The sequence below is a fragment of the Hyposmocoma kahamanoa genome, unplaced genomic scaffold (assembly GCF_003589595.1).
Source record: "Hyposmocoma kahamanoa isolate Upper Pololo Valley unplaced genomic scaffold, ASM358959v1 95, whole genome shotgun sequence".
NCBI classification, from domain to species: domain Eukaryota; kingdom Metazoa; phylum Arthropoda; class Insecta; order Lepidoptera; family Cosmopterigidae; genus Hyposmocoma; species Hyposmocoma kahamanoa.
Genome location: NW_020654972.1, coordinates 4825709 through 4842774, shown reverse-complemented (window position 1 = coordinate 4842774; position 17066 = coordinate 4825709). Strand labels below are relative to the sequence as shown.

The 17066-nt window shown below is 36.2% G+C and overlaps 2 protein-coding genes across 2 annotated transcripts; both read left to right on the top strand.

Annotated features, from left to right (window-relative positions):
- Positions 1 to 5297: 5297 nt before the first annotated feature.
- Positions 5298 to 9162, top strand: LOC113238264 (general odorant-binding protein lush-like). The gene is made up of 5 exons (XM_026475076.1): positions 5298 to 5414; positions 5687 to 5866; positions 6329 to 6443; positions 8578 to 8657; positions 9025 to 9162. Exons 1-5 carry the CDS (start codon positions 5358 to 5360, stop codon positions 9031 to 9033), a joined length of 441 nt encoding a protein of 146 aa, XP_026330861.1. The 5' UTR covers positions 5298 to 5357; the 3' UTR covers positions 9034 to 9162.
- A 3433-nt stretch (positions 9163 to 12595) lies between these two features.
- Positions 12596 to 16193, top strand: LOC113238319. Its single transcript, XM_026475157.1, has 4 exons — positions 12596 to 12790; positions 14427 to 14544; positions 15464 to 15552; positions 16170 to 16193. The coding sequence occupies exons 1-4, from the start codon at positions 12596 to 12598 to the stop codon at positions 16191 to 16193; spliced, it is 426 nt and encodes a 141-aa protein (XP_026330942.1).
- The last annotated feature ends 873 nt before the right edge of the window (positions 16194 to 17066 follow it).

The window sequence follows — 17066 nt, the reverse complement described above, 5'->3', positions numbered from 1 at the left end:
CCCGAACCTTGATGAGAGGCGCACGAGGAAGCCTTGGTTTTCTCTCAAGAGTTTCGTACTGAATGAAAATCAATTGGATAAACAGCGTTTACAACAACCCAGAAAAAGCATGCTTTAGCATTGTTCTTCACATTTGCACATAAATGTTTAAGAGCATCCTCTCAATGGAATATTTTCCCATTCTTTTCCTCAAACCATAGAATAATAAGACGTGTAGGATAACTCCATAAAATCGTGGCTAGTACAGACGCACACATTCGTATAATCTCGAGGTGCACTCACTTTGTATAGCGAGGGTTGATACATGCGCCTTTGATTATAGAATTGAAGCATTCACTCGGTGTTTAAAAAATGATATGTACACGTGTTTATTGCTGCGTTTACAGTGGTTAGAATAAGAGTGAGTCAAACTCAGAATTGTTCAGCATTTCATTTCTATTTCATAATAGAGATACTAGTATGCGATCTTCGTATAATCATATTTATATGTACTGCATTTAACAAAAGACTTTTCTATATAGCACGAGTGATGGACACCTGAAATAATAACGGAGTGTCGTCACATGACAACACTACGCGAGAGAGCTGCAAATATCGATGCGCCGAACAGTAGGGCTAGCACGATAGGGCGCGACATAAAGCGCGAGATATCTATGAGAATACAGCCAACTACAGACCCATCTCGCTAGCTACTGTGGTGGCCAACGTATTTGAGAGACTTATTCAGGCTAGAATGGAACCATGCTTAAAAATAAGCGATGCACAATTTGGGCTTAGGCCGGGGCTTTCGACGGACATGGCAATATTTTTGACAGGATAACTACATGCGTGCGTATTTTCATGTTACATTGGACCATTCCATCTTGTGGGAGAAGCTGTCTAGACAGGGTGTACCAAATGCTCTTGTTGATTTGTTGGCTTATTGGTAGAGTCATCAGGAGAGCAACATTAGGTGGGGAGCTGTCCTGTCTGACAGCTTTAAATTGAAATGCGGTGTAAGACAGGGTGGTCTGACTTCGCCTGATCTGTTGAATGTATATACAACATATCATATATAATACATCACTGATTTGATTGAGGAGCTGAGCAGCGCTAGGGTAGGGTTGAGATTGGGTGATAGATTTGTTAACAACATCAGTTATGCAGATCATATGGTGCTGCTCAGCCTGTCGATCAAAGGTATGAGGAAGTTAATTTCTATATGTGAACGATACGCCCAAGCTCATCGCTTGGTGTATAATTAAAAACAGAAAAAGACTGAAATGCTCGTTTTCAGGTCAGGAAAAGGTACTTATGTAATTCCACCTGTATATTTAACAGATCAAGTTGTTAGGGTGGTCGAAAATTTCAAATACGTTGGCCACATCGTATCATATAACGGATTTGGAGAGACAGCGTCGAGTTCTCTCTATAGTCGGTAACATGATCACCAGAAGGTTTAGAAAATGTACCGCAGACATTACAATGTGATCTGTGGCTAGAATACTCCTGTTCAAGACCTCTTGTTAAAGTTGTTTGTTCTATACTTGTCAATTTTGGATATACTACACAAAGGCGTCTCACGATGCCTTACGTGTTCGGTACAATAACACATTCAGACAGTTGATGGGACTGGAGCGGCACTGTAGGGCTAATTGTGTGGTTGTATTGACACGTTCTGTGCCATCGTGAGACGCCGTATAGCTCCTCTTATGGATAGGCTTGGATGGAATAGCAATGGCACAATTCGAGAGATGTTTGCTTGCCTGACTACCATGTCAATATACACCCGTTGGCTCGAAATCGCCACGTAGGTAGGCACAGGTAGGCTTGACTTGAATTAATATAATTCTTATTTTATTTTATCTTATTATTATTACAATATTGGAACGCCACAGGCCGGATGTCGGTTGATTTCATGGAGAACCTCTATATGATGAACACTTTTTTCAGGAAATCTCCAACTCCAACTGGATGAGTCCGGACGGTAAAGTAAAAAATGAGATTGACTTTATCATGTCGACGAAAAAGCATGTATTCAATGATGTCTCTGTGATCAAAACCGTTAAAACAAGAAGTCATCACCAGTTGGTACGGGACACATTGAATATCAATATCCGGCTGGAAAGAATTCGACTGATAGAGTCTACGCTCCGACCAATACCTGCACAACTCCAAAACCCCGAGAGCTTTCAGCTCGAACTTTAAATAAATAACTAATAAAAAACCTCTGTACCTTAAATGGAAAACAATTGGTTTTAAAATTTTTGTAAACACAAAAGGTGCTAAAGAAAGCCCGAAAGGTAGACACTGGAACTCATAAGTATGATTTTGGATTTGAAACGTAAGTATTTTCTGGATGATTTATCAATTGGCACAGAATAGTAAGCTTCCCTTGTATCAATTGTTCCCATGTAACAATTTTTTTGAACCAGTTTCATGGCCGTACGAATGTATATGTTTCCCTCCATCTTAAATTGTTGAGGTTGTATAAATTTATTTACTGATTATAAATTTAATATGAAGCGGTAGGTACTACTAGCATAAGACGTAGCTCAGGTCGCGTAGCGAGAGGTACTTTATAAATACAAACTGGGATTATCTTCATAACTAGATATTTATTGTGTTTTTCACATATTCACTTATGGAGGAGCTACTTCTAGATCTGCCAAGATGTTCTTGTTTTTTCTATCTTATTTTTTTAAATACATTCTAAACACAAATCTATATTCATTCAGCCAGTACTTCTACTCATAGAGTAGAGCCTAGCCTACATCCCTCTTCCTCACAACTGAAGGGGAGAACATCCCTAGCTGGTGCCCTACCTATGATAGGCAACTTACATAAGTGATCAGCCTTTACTATAGGCTAGCCACACACTGCTCGGAAGCTACTACCTTACCAGCAAGCAAACCACCGAGGAGGCTGTGGCTTACGTCTGCCAAAAACCTATCTAAAAGGACAGACCATGACCACTCCCTACTCAAACAATTGAAATATATTCATTAATTAGCTGTCCTATCTAAATCCTAAAACTTACTAAATGCCTCACTAAACAATCTTCATCGTGCACGCTGCTACGACGACGACCTAGGCGTAAACGTTTAAGACGAATATCGTCTTAAACGTTTTGCAAAACGTCTAATCTTTCGTCGTAATTCCGAGTCTTTATCTTTTCGTTTTCTCTTACCCATGCTTTCATACTTAATACGATATTTTATAACTATCCTTATTAATAAGAATCGCACTACACAACACAGAAAATAATTTGAATTTTAAAACGATGTTGTGACGCCCGCACAAAAACAGAGAATGAAACATCAAGTCAGGTGAGCGTGGGTGATAGCTGGGAGGGGTACTCATAGGTAGGATAAAATTTTTTTTGCTCTAAAATTGTGTGACGCCTAGTACATTGAACAGTGAACTACTTAGTAAAATTATAATAAATCTCGAAGATGCAACGTCGTAATATCATTCTATAGGTGCGAGATGTTGAATAGATTGGGTGTAGCAGGAACGGAGTGAACAGAACAGCCCTATTTACTTGGTTATTTTTTTAACTTATTGGTTAGATGCAACGCTAAATTTAAGGTATTTAGGTGGATTCACAAATGCCCTAATTCTGGCAATATATATAGCTAAAGTTGCAGCTCCTGATTGGTTAACTCAAGATCATCGCGTCACGCGATAAGTTGCGGCAATATATTGCCAGAATTGGGATTGTGAATCAAGCTGTAGTCACTGATGATGAAGCAGCAACCAGTTGTATCGTTAGATATCGACTTATATATCTTATAGCACCACCTAACCCGAACCAAGAGCATTTGTCGAACAACCTGTTAAAATGAGCTGAATTTTTCAAAATCATTAGCAAATGATTCGTACGGATAATGTTGTTAACTGACAAGTAAACGTCCAGGGTCGAAGTTTATGTGATCAAATGGACTTTTACTTTTATCGCATTATTATTGCGCGAATGTTCAGTACTCACAAATTTATTGCTTTTCCATAATGTTCATTCGTTACGTTGTACAAATAAGTTTCTCTATTTATATGTCGATGTCGGTAACAATAGATAGTCATATAGAGAGAGTGATAATGGGAATATCGTTTTCCACACACTTCAACGAATCAAGCTGTTTTTGGCTTCTCTATAACATTTCGCTCCCCTTTTTCATTGACATATCGCCACTCGATGCCGTCTCTAGAACACTTCTCTCGCATTGTTGTCGTCAGTGTCACGTGATGTCTTCTTGACAACCCCTACTAAAACAACTATACGTACCATATATTATGTAGTTCTTGTGTAAAAAACCTAACCACTACATCCTGTTCACAACTCTTAATAACCTTGTTGAATAAAGATAAACATACTGTTTTTAAGCAAATTAAAATAAATGGTTGTTCTCAAGTTTTGACATCTAGTACCAAACAGGAAATCGTCGTTTTAATTTAATAAATAAGAAATTAGAGTAAAAATAAATAGATCCTCTAACTACTATTAAAAAAACAACTTTATACAGACAAGTTTGCGAAATAATATCCACAAATACCATAAACCCGCAGTCACATATAACACTCAGAGATCAGCTCATCTTATATAAAATGCTGCCTACTACACCGACATTAGTTCAAGCCGGGTTCAAGTTGATGTGGTTTTTGAGCCTGGTTTATCTCAAAACCCACATAATCTCATCTGTCGACATACATCACTACCATATGTCATAGAATAAGTAGCAGCAGAACTCCTTGTGAAAGAGTTCGTCCAGGTAAGTACTGCCACCTTACCTATTTCTACCGCCAAGCAGTAATGTGAGCATTATTACGTTCCGGTTTTGGAAGGGTGCTGGTAAAATTACAGGCACAGATACTTCTCAATTTACGTCTCAAGGTGACGGGCGCAATGGCAGTGCCCCTAAGATCTTTAGGATGAAAAGCTCTAAGAAGCACTGCAGCTGTCATGGATAGGCGTGTCGCTAACCACCAGGCGCATGACTGTTCGTCCCGTCAATTGGTATTATAAAAAAAAACTTCTTAGGTGTTTATGGTAATCCAGAACCGGCAATTCCTAGCTACCTACTCATTATTATAATTATTATTTTATATTCGTAAATGTATTGGCTCAAAGTGTTATATACATATTTACTTATTACTTGATAATAATGACATGACCCTGTACTTAGTCGTATAAAATGTAGGAACAAACTCATCTACCGTGCAAAGTAATTACCGAAAATGACTTCTTTATTCAGTAAGCATTAGTCAATATTGAACGTAGTCGTATATATATAAGGATGTAAGATTCTCTTCGTGATCATATTACCGCGGTGCCTAGTACCTTGGAGTTCAATTTGAAGGGAACCTTTTGCAAAACTACAATGTTCAAATTCGTTGTGTGTTTGGCTGTTTTGACTGTTTCACTCAGTCATGTTAGAGTAAGTCTTGTAAATTTGTAGTTTCAAATTTATTAACTGTTTCTTCTGTCATTTTGTGTAAAAGTATCTAGTGCGTGACTTATCATTTGTATAGACCTTCCACGTTGGAACCAGTAATCATGGAAATATTGTGATCAGGCCAATGTAACGAACCAGGAAAATGATATTCCTGTTTTCTTTATAATTCTCAACATGTTCCTCTCAATAGGATTACCCACAATTTTCATTCATCGTTACGCGATTAGGACTGAAGTCGTGAATTTAATTTTTAGGCCAAAGTTACTGACGAAACCGAACAGGCGCTTTTGGCGCATTTGGATGGATGGATGGAAGAGTGCGGTAAGGAGCTAAATTTGGATGCGAAGGAAATTAAAAAACTGCATGTAACTAATGGCAAACTTGAAGGCATCGACAAATGTTTTGTTAGTTGCGTTTTAAAGAAAGAGGGAACGGTAAGTTATTTAAGTGTCTTAATCATACGTGTGCCTTACAATTTCAATGCCAAGATTTATATAAATTGTGATAATTAGTTTGTAATGTAATTATTTAAATACTATCTTAAAAGTATATCTTGCACAAAGGTTTCACAGAAGACATCACAATTTCTTTCAATGTTAAATAAATAGCTTGAGATTGGGTGTATGGAATGGGCGCAGTACACGCCCGCGCCTGCTTCTAGACGTCATCAAGTATAATGAATGTGCAAGGTGTTCAGTAAAAAGTGCGATATTTAAAAGGGTCATAATTACAATGAATTAAGCAACCCTTAATATCACTGTTACAAATTTGCTTGACGAAATTTCAACTGAAGGCATTTTGAATTTTTGCATAGGAATTCGAAATATTAATATCGCACTAAATACTGATCCCTCTGTCGGTATAGAAAATGAAGCGTGTTAAACTTGAATTTCCAGATAAATAAAGAAGGCAAATTTGACTTGGAGACAGCACTTGAAGTATTGAGGCAAGTCGTTAAAAACGAAGACGATTTAAAAATTATGGAAGCCGCATCAAAAACTTGTCTTGCGGGTTAGTTGGCTTTAAATTTCTATCTGCTTGTCATAGCCACCTAAGTTTTAATAGTTTGTGGAGTATAGACTTATGCTGACAATAACTTCCGTATTTTTCAAAACATTTCCATTTTGTTTTCACATTTGGTCTCCAAATTAAAGTAATCATATTTCATAACGTTTATAAAAAACATGACTTCTCAAATGCTCTATTGCAAGCTTTTAAGACCAGGAAATCTCACGAGAGTCTCATCTATAAGATGTTTCACATTCGTGTTAACAATACTTTACTAAACGTTGCTAAGTATCGTTTGGGATACATTGCGGTGTTATTTGGCTAACAAGAAGATTGAAGTCAAAATTTAATACAAATGCAACCATTTCAGATTTCCATGAATATACGAATGTTAGATAGAGTTGGTCAAGTTACGGAATGTCAACTTTGTAACATGTTTTTTCTAATTCTTGAACTTTTGGTAAGCAAGTCGTTACATAAGTTGTATTATGGATTGATACGAACTATAATAATATGAACTTATGGATTTTTTAAATCCGCGTCGAATATTAGAATCGTTATTATTATTATCATCAATCCAGTTATACGCCCCACTGCTGGTCACGGGTCTCCTCTCATAGTCCGCCACCTGGTCCTAAATGTGGGTTGGGGACTTCACACGTTTTCCGAGGGTTATAGTGCAGTCCTTCACCAAAAAGCCCATGGCAAATTTCAAATTAAATTTCATATATAAATTCCGAGAAATTCAGAGGTGCGAGCTCGGATTCCAACCCACGGCCTTGGCTTGAGAGGTGGTAGATCAAGGCAGGTTAGGTTAGGTTAGCCATACAAAATGGTTATGGGCAAGCTCCGGCCATGGGTCCCTCCGTTGACGACAAGCTTCGACCCTGCGTTCGTGGAGAGGGTGGTGGTCACCTTCTTCCCTAGCGTGATCGGGAGAGGGCCGATCCTGCTCGGCGGCGGCGTACCTTCGCGGCTGCGGGCGATCGGAGCGGGGGCTTCGTTCGCCAGTAAGTTAGGCAGCCGCGAGGAGGACGACGGGGCGGTGTGCCCCGCTTCGTCGTGAGGAGAGGAGGGAGAGGACGTAGCTCCTCCTAGGTGCTGGGGTGATTCCGGTGCGCAAAGTCGCTGCCGGATCCTTCCCACTAGAGCACACGAGAAGACCACAGTGGGGTTTTAGCCGGTAGAAGTCGGCATAACCTCCCGCTGCCCCCGCGGCGGAGAGGTATCCTCGGAGGATTTCCCCACGCAAGAAAAAAGGTTAGGTTAGCCTAACTAACACGGCTTGTATTATAATCATAAATACTAAAATTAGCTATAAAGCTTACGACATCAAGGACGTGATTACTCGCTTTCTAGCATATAAAAATAGACAATACCCGCATAGAGCTGACCACGGCGAGCGTCTGTTACATTTCAAGTTAGAGACATCAAAGACTCGGAGACAAGTTTTCGACCTAACTTTCCTCTGTAAGGTCACAAGTTAACTTGGTGATACCCAGAAGGCTTCCACGTTACGCAGTGCGAAAAATATTTTCGGTTCCTGTATTTCGTATTAATATGGGCCATTTTTCTCCACTTTACCGTAGCATGAGAACTACAGACGAGTTCGACATCTTCCATGACTCATTAAATAAGTTTAAACGGAACGTCACAACTGCTTTAAACTCCTAAGACGTCACGTGTCAGGGGTTTTGTCATATATTGTTTAATAATTTTTTAGATAGTAGTATTTGTTCTTTTTTTTTCTATACAGTATATTTGTTCCTATTTTCTTTTTAAATTAACATTTTTTTTCGTAAATGCTGTATATGCCTGTAATGGTACAACGTACTGTATAATAAATTATATGTTATAACATATAACTTACTTACTGTACACTATGCATGTTGTATTATTATTATGGCAAATAAATGTATTATTTTTATTATTATAAACTAATAATAAATGACATAAATTTGTAACCAAAATAAATAAATCTATCAAAGTAACATTCGATAATTGTGTAACTTTCGTGTCGATGTCTAAATCTTAGTTTTTACCCACATCACAACGTAGCTGTCATAATCTCGTTTTATATTTATTTACACAAAATTAAGCGAATTAGTTGTTAGTGATGACAATATTTAATTTGCAGTAAACGACCAAGCAGTGAGTGACGGGGACAAGGGATGCGAAAGAGCTTATAATCTTGTAATTTGCATCAGGAAGCAAAAAGTATGTATAGCCACACATTTTCGTTTAATATAATTGTTGATTATCTAAATAATTTAATATATGTACATATATGCTTCTGCGTCTCTTTCCGTGGTGTGAAATTTTTATTCCACTATTATCTTTAACACTAAAGTAGAAATGTCACATTTTAATTCTTTTTTCTTAAGAGAAACAGAATACTCATATTTCCCATTTATGAATCTTTTATTTATCCACTTGTTAGGTTCTCTCGTTTGTTACACATTGAAAATGAAACTTTGCGTATATAAAATGTCTGTATATATTTTTTCGGTTTGTTTGAAAAAACAAATATTTGTGTCGGAAAAAATAGTTTCGTTTCCAATAAATAGTATTGTTAATTTTTCAGAATCAGTAAGAATGCGGCTCACTATACCGTTTTGACAAGGCGCACAATACAATGCACCCGATGGGCTACAATACTATAGTAAACTGTATTTGTAGTTTATGTAAAAATAAATATAAAAATGGATGATGAATTCTCTAAGTACGCTTTTATTTTATTGGTTGCTGATCCTCTTACACAAATCTCTTATACTAAGAATCTTAATCGCCTTCACTGACACCATCACTTAGTTCTATGTCAAAATTGTATTCGTTGGTCATTCTGTTTTAACAATCAGTGAAAAAAATAGGATCCGTTTCCCAAGGCAACAACATCTTGAACCTTGGATACTTGAATTTCTCTCAAAGGATTCAATCTAAGTGAAAGTCACATGGATAAACAGTGCTTACTACAGCCCAGATAAAGCATGCTCATCATTGTTCTTCACATTCACACACAAATGTTTAAATAAATACTAACCAAACGGGGAATGGTAAATAAGAAACTTCTCCTCATCCCTTTCTTGAAGCCATAGTAGATGACCTCGGTGGCCCAACGGTTTATACCGTGGACGCTTGACAAGGTCTCGGGTTCGATTGTGAAGGTCAGGGTGAGCTCCAGTTGCAGACATTCGCCATATTTTACTGGCCGATAACACGTCCGTTCTGTTCTTGAACTTGAAAGTTGTATAAGTTCAAGCGGGCTCAATGCAGATTGGGAACGTGAGTTTAAAAATTGTTATTTTCGAGGTGTTAAACTGTGAAACAAAAATAAATTTTACACCTAGGTTCGTATAGCTTTTGGATATTTGGATGAGAAAAATCTATGTAGTGACCTGTAGGAATAGCATGATAAGGTGCGACTTGCGCGAGAGAGACACAAAGCGCGAGGTACTGCCAAACTCCCATGGATAATGGCGATGTCTCGTCAGTCCATTGAAATGTGTAATGTATTTTGAATATGTTTGGCAGAACACATTCAATTAGAATTATGAAGTATGTCATTTACAAAGAGTTTCAAATCTCTAGAGTATAGTTACCCAAAGTGGTCCCTACCGCCCCCAGTGGGCGCTGAAGAGTTCTACGGGGTAGGGTCCTCGACGGTAATTAGGAGGCGTTGATGCTGTCCAGTTGTCCTACTGAATTACCTATACATGTAAACTACACTACAAATATGATTTTCACCTCACATTATAGTAATAAGTAATATAAATCCGTTGGCATGTTTTATTCTTATTATTGCTGACATTAAATTGACAATAATAACTAATTGTGTTTATTAATTTATTTTGATTCGTCTAAGAACTAAAATAATTTCTGGAGGTGTCAATTCAGAATGCATCCGAACTTTTTCTTTTTAACAAATTGAAAAACCTCCTGATACAAATGTGCTAATATGCAATACAAGATTTTGTTAAAGACAACGAACTCTGATTTCTATATATTAAGCTCTACAATTATAATAATATTAATTATATAGATTAATTGTTTAATTGATACTGCATTACTTTATGAAGATTTTTCATTATTTAGGAGAATTTAATACTTTTATTATTTAATTTATTTTTCAATTATTAATTATTTTTAGGTTCAATAATTTGCATGTCTAAGTATATTTTTAATTCTTAGCTACGCCTTACAGGGCACATGTAATGTAATTTTATTGCATGTTCGCTAATAAATAAATACTTAAATACTGATATTTAATTGTTATGTAACGTAATGTAATAAGTGATGTTACATTTATTAATGTGTGTATACATAAGTGAAGAAACATTTTATTTATTTATTTATTTACTTAAGGTTCAAATCCTGTTGTACGCCTAAACACATGTAGTTGTAGTACAATATTGACAATCATTCGTCTCACCTTCAACGCAAAATCCGCATGGGAATTCACACCGTATTTCCTGGACTAATCGAAGGTCATTTCATCAATACCCATCATGGTCAATTCATCATGAATGTGAAGTTCGCTGGATTAGCTATAAAACGCAATACAAATAGCACAATGATCAATAGCAATTGATTGTTTGTACTTAGACCAACGTGGAAAAAGTATTTGTACCATGAAAAAGTTTGAATTTGTTTGTTTGGCCTTTATTGGCTTCGTTGTGAGGGACATTTTGGTAAGTATCCCTCACGTACCGACATGAAACTTTCTCTCATATATATGTACTTAGAATAATAACGCATAGAAACCTAGTCCGCACACGCTAAGTGAGGCAAATTGAAGCGCGCCCAATGGGCCTACACGAGCGGGCGGGCCTTCAGTGCTCAAGGTCAACTTGCACCGCGAACAGATCAAGAATTTTAGCTAAAAATGACGAAATGTGCGGTAAATGAGTGTAAAAATACGTCAGACAAACATAAAATAGATACTAACATCACATTCCACAAGGAAGTAACGCGTTTCAACTTGTATTTTTATTTAAATATTCACTAAAACCGAAAATTAACCTACTAATAAAACTAGACTACATGAATTTGATTTTTGCCTCACTTGTGACAGTTCGTTTGATATGAAACTATCATTCTATGCGTTATTATTCTAAGTATATGTATATGTTTTTAAATTACTATCTATGCAAATTTTTGGTACTTGAGAAAATATAGTATCATTCAACATATATGGCATGGTACCCAAGATATATTGGTGTTCTGATTAAATTTTATTGAAAACCAGCGCGGCGACTGCCCTGTACCTACAGCAGCACCTGCTGAGACACTTCCCCTACCCTCCTGTTAATATAAGAATAATAATTTCTAATTCCAACAATATTTTCTTAGTATCTTAAGTGTACTTGTTTTTTTAAGGCTTTTATAATTTTGTTTTGTTTATACATAGGGTGCACTATAAGTTTCCGGAACTGGCCACTTACATAAACAAATTTTAAAAAGTAATTATAACAATTGAAAACGGAACTCTTTGGCTGTAGAATAGTTTGTTTCATCTGATTGTCACTTGTTTTTACATTGTGGCGTCATTTTAGAAATTGGTTGTCTACATCATCATGGATTTAACTCGTGAAAATTTTCGTAGCATGATTTTCTACGACTTTAAGTGTCATTTAACGGCTCAGCGGAGCTTCGCTCGGCTTCAAACTGCTTTTGGCGATGAAGCACCATGCAAGACGACTATTTATAGATGGTTTCCAGATTTCAAACGCGGTCGTGTGAATTTCAATGACGAATTTCGTGATGGTCGCCCGTCCACTGCTGTGAACAACAAAAACATCGATGCTGTGCGCCGTATGATCAAAACAGATAGTGACATACCATGAGATTCGGGCGTCTTTAGGCATAGGCATGAGCCAAATACAATCAACACTACACAAACATTTTGGTGTGAAAAAGCTGTGCTCTCGGTGGATCCCACACAATTTGATTGAGGCTCAAAAAACGGATCGCGTCACTTGGTACATGGCATTGGCCATGCTTGCCAGATTCAACGAATGGGCGTCAAATTTGGTGTGGGAAACATGGTAGTGCCCCTCAGATTTTTGCGATACTACAACTGTTATTGACCAGTGTGTTGCATACCACCAGGCGCACGACTTGTTCGTCGTGTCACTTAGAATCGTAAAAAGGGTATAATGAAATCTTCTCTCCAGGCGCTAAACGATGCTCATAAATCTCTGATCCAAACGAAGTTCATTACAACTGGAATGGGATGTCTTAAGGATCATCCTTTGTCTTTTTCTGACATAAATACTTTGAGAAAAAAGATGTTACCTGATGGAGAAAACGCTAAGTGTTTCGCCGAATGCTTGTTTAAGAAACTTGGACTTGTAAGTAGATAGGTGGTACTGTGCACTATAATTTACTAGTTCTTAAGAGTTGATTCTACCTCAAATGGTTTTGGTTGATTCCGCATAACAGTGAAAGTGTTGACACAATCACTTTGGAAAAGAAATATTGTAAAATTGAGGATAGCACACGGTTTAGAGTACGGCGTGAAAACACGATTTCTAAAAATTTTCACGATAGAAAAAACACACCTCGAAATTTTACTATAAAACCGCTGTATTCAATAGGTACTTTAAATACACCAATGATTTTTTTAATACTGACTAAATAGAATTTTTTAAAACTGAACTTAATAGAATACGTATAGTATACGATATGCATTCTTCAAATTGTTTTTTTCGGTTTAAAAAAAAAAAATCTGAAATAAAGCCAGTGTCTCTGCCGCTCGACCCAAAGAAAATGAAAAAAGGAAAAAAAGCTGAGGCAGTACCGACTCTAAAGGAGCACATTGATGGAATATTATTGTGCCAATGAGAAATGAAACTGCTTACAGAGAGACAACGTGAAATTTTAATTATTCAATAAAAGGGTTGAAATTACCAGTTCAATTTTAGTGAGAAGTAAAAAACGTTAAGTTCATATTTCGAAATTTAAATATTTTTACAAGCATTGCTTTAGAATACTCTAAATCACGCGTTGGTAAAAGACATTAAGTCGTATCGTCGTTTGTTTTTTATTTAATATATTTTATTAAGGTGAAATAAATAAAAATAGATGGGTTCATTCTCTTTAAAACGTTCTGTAGTAAAAATGACTATTTGGCACTTAAAGTTATTTACCTCTCACCTACAGATGTATATTGCTTTAAACATTAAGGGTTTTAAGTAGTCTGTAGCATATTTATCTCAATAGCTTCAAATATAATATTTCGATTTTAGGTTATAAAATATTATAATAATAATTGATAGCCTATACATAAGTCCCAATGCTGAGCATAGGCTTCCTTTCACTTTCACATTGGAGTACTTGTAAAGTGGTTCCCCCGGTGCCCGGTGCGGATTCGGAAGTACACACACATCATTAAATTGTTTTGTAGATGTGTGCAGGTTTCCTCAGGATTTTTCCTTCATACATTCCGAAAAATTCAGAGGTCAGAAGTTGAGAAGCGGTTGGTGACACCATTTGGCTACGAGTACCACGGCTTATTTGGGTTTAGGTTTCTCTGGGAAATCACAAGTATTAGATGCGAAACGGTTGATTGTGATGATTGTAGATAGTGTGAAACACCGTAGCTGATATTCTCGTGTTTATAATGTAATTCTTCAAAAGTAATTTAGTCCGTGTAAGTACGATCCAAAGGTATTCTGCACCAACGCTAACTAATAGCAAGAGGATGAAGAAAGAGCACGATAATTTCCCGTAGTTAAATAAAAAGGATCCAATGTACGTCCAGTTTCAAGAAGTTTAAAAGTGTTTCTCACTCTCGTTTTATTGTCAAAACTCATAATGTCATGTAACTTCAGAGATATTTATTTATGTTTGTATATTGGATTTTTTTGCTGATCTGCTACGACTTTAGGAACCATTTGGTACATAAATAACTTATTTTTTGATAATTTTGTAGATTGGATCCTATTTGCTTAACTACGTCCAATTTCAATCGTAATTACTTTCTAGATGGATGATATGGGAAAGTTGTCATCTTCTGGTGCTAAAGAGAATGCGATGCATATTTTCAAGGACAGTGAAGAACATATAGCTAAAGTTGAAGAGTTCGTCAAAACTTGTTCAACAGGTGAAACATAATAATCAAATCAAATCTTTCCTGATTTAAGAATAATCTTTTGGTCTCTTTGAGAAGTTTTCTTTTCCATCATCATAAGTCCATTTATATGTCCCACTTCTGGGGCCGAGTCTTCTCTCAGGCGAGACTTTACGCCATAGTCCGTCACGCTATGCGGGTTGGGGACTTCACACATTTCCCGAGGATTGTAAACCTGCTACGACGAGCAGGTTTCGTCACGATGTTTTCCTTCGCCGAAAAGCTCATGATAAATTTCAAATTATATTCCGCACATAAATACCGAGAAACTCTGAGCCTCTCTCCCTCCTGTAGCGGTAGATACTGTAGCCTAAAGTCATGAATGAAGTGTATATAATTGAAGAAATGTTATTTGCTTCGATAAATGTTGTCTCTTGGAACGGCTTATTCTTTCTATTACAATAGGGTAATGAAACCATTAAAACTTCTTTTACTTAAAACAAACATGGATTTAACGACCTTGCTCCATAGTACCTACCAGGCATCGGTGCGCTATATGCTTTTTCTGAATTCTAGTTTCGAGTTATTTCCTTACACAACAGGTTGATGTTTTTTTAATAGGTAAGTCTTAAAATACCGACTGATGACTCTTTTCTTCCTATTCAACAAGTTATTTTTGCATAAAGATTCACAAGTATAGAATGAAGTGCAAATGTTTAAAAAAAATTGTCTTATTGTACTCTTAAAGATGAAGCGACAATACGAATCGGTGCAAATAATATTTCGCCAATTATACTTTATTAGATATTGTCACTTGAAAGTCTTTAATGCCATAGAAATGTGGACCTAAGCCACCTGTACCCTCGAGCTTCCCCGTACCTACATCTGATCATTAGTTTATTCAGTGGGTACAGTTCTAAATATGTTTTATTATATGTTAATCCGTTTACAGTGAATGCCATGGATTTGAATGAGGCGGCTATGAAGAGCTGCGATAGAGCGAAACATGCTTTTGACTGCTTGGTAGAGAACGCGCCTAAAGTGAGATTAATTTAATTTTATATTTATATGTAATACAATACCTATATAAAAGAATGGAAACAATAATATTGTCTTCTTCAGTCATTTGTGGGACTTTTAAGTTTACGGAAGATGAATTATAAACATTTTTATTTGTTCAGAAATGAAACTATTTTTTCATGTCTAAATCGCGTATTGTAATGAATATTATAATGTTTTAATCTCATAATGCTCATTAATTTTTTTATAAAATTACCCCACTAGTTTGTTATAATTATTATTACAAAGAGAAATTCCTTCAATCTGATAGGACTCAAACCTTTTCTTCGTATTCGATCTTTGTATTAATAATTAATTTGTTTTTTTAAACAAAGAAACGTTTCGGACCCTTTCATACCTAAAGTTATAAAAGTTATTAATGCCTTATTTTCTCCTGTTACCTGTTTGAACAAAAAACAATATATATATAGTATATTGTTTTTTCATTTTATACACAAATACGTGATTTAGATCCGAAAATATATCCGTAAAATAATTTTCATTAACAGTTGATTTTTATTCATTTTTAATCATATTTACTGTACTTAGCTTTAAATGTGTTTCTTATGAATTAAAACAGAATTATTTTTTTGTTTCAGTTTGGATTTGATGTAAACTTCTAGAAGAATACCCATGATAACTAAATTGCTTCAGCTGCGAAGTATACCATATCTTAATTCATTGATTGATTCCACCTACTGTGTACTTATAGCTTTAGAATAACTTGTAATTAAATTGTAGTGGACTCTTTGTAAATTATTTCAGTTGTTTGTCAAATGTGTAAATAAACGTGGGTTTGTTAATTGGGTTTGTTCTTCGCCATTTCGTACCCCGCTATTGTAATGGCATAACGTACGTAATTTAAAATACGCACCCTTATTGTAATAAGGCAATATCTGCCTTCGTGGCGGAACGGTTACCATACCGGACTGCCACGCAGAGGTCCCCGGGTTCGATTCCCGGGCCGGGAGAAGTATTTGCATGGCCTATATTTATACCTCTCGTGAGTTTGGGTGTAATTTGTGGTTATCCATGTGTGTGTCCATGGCACCCGCGACACAGGGTTTCCCTAGTGAGGGGAAATGACAACATTTCAGGAGTTTAAAGACTCCACAAACGAAATTAAATGATAACTTTTTTATTCTTAATTAGAAGTTTTTTGATTTCATTACACAATTTTTTTTATGTAGTTCATTGACCTACAGTTGGTATTATTTTTATGACTATCAAGTACAGCATTGGAATGTATATTTCTCGTGCAAAACGTATATATTTTACACGCGCAGACGACGCGCAGTGTAAAATTTACAAATAATTGTATTAATTTTAAGTCAAAGTAAAAGCAGTAATTTACCGTAGTTGATATCAAAAAACACCTACACAATATCATTTATTCCAGTCGTTTATAATCTTTATTTTCTTAGGTAGAACTTTATCTTCTATATGTTTTCCAAAATTTCCACTAACAGTTCTATTGCTCTTCGGCCGGCATGTAG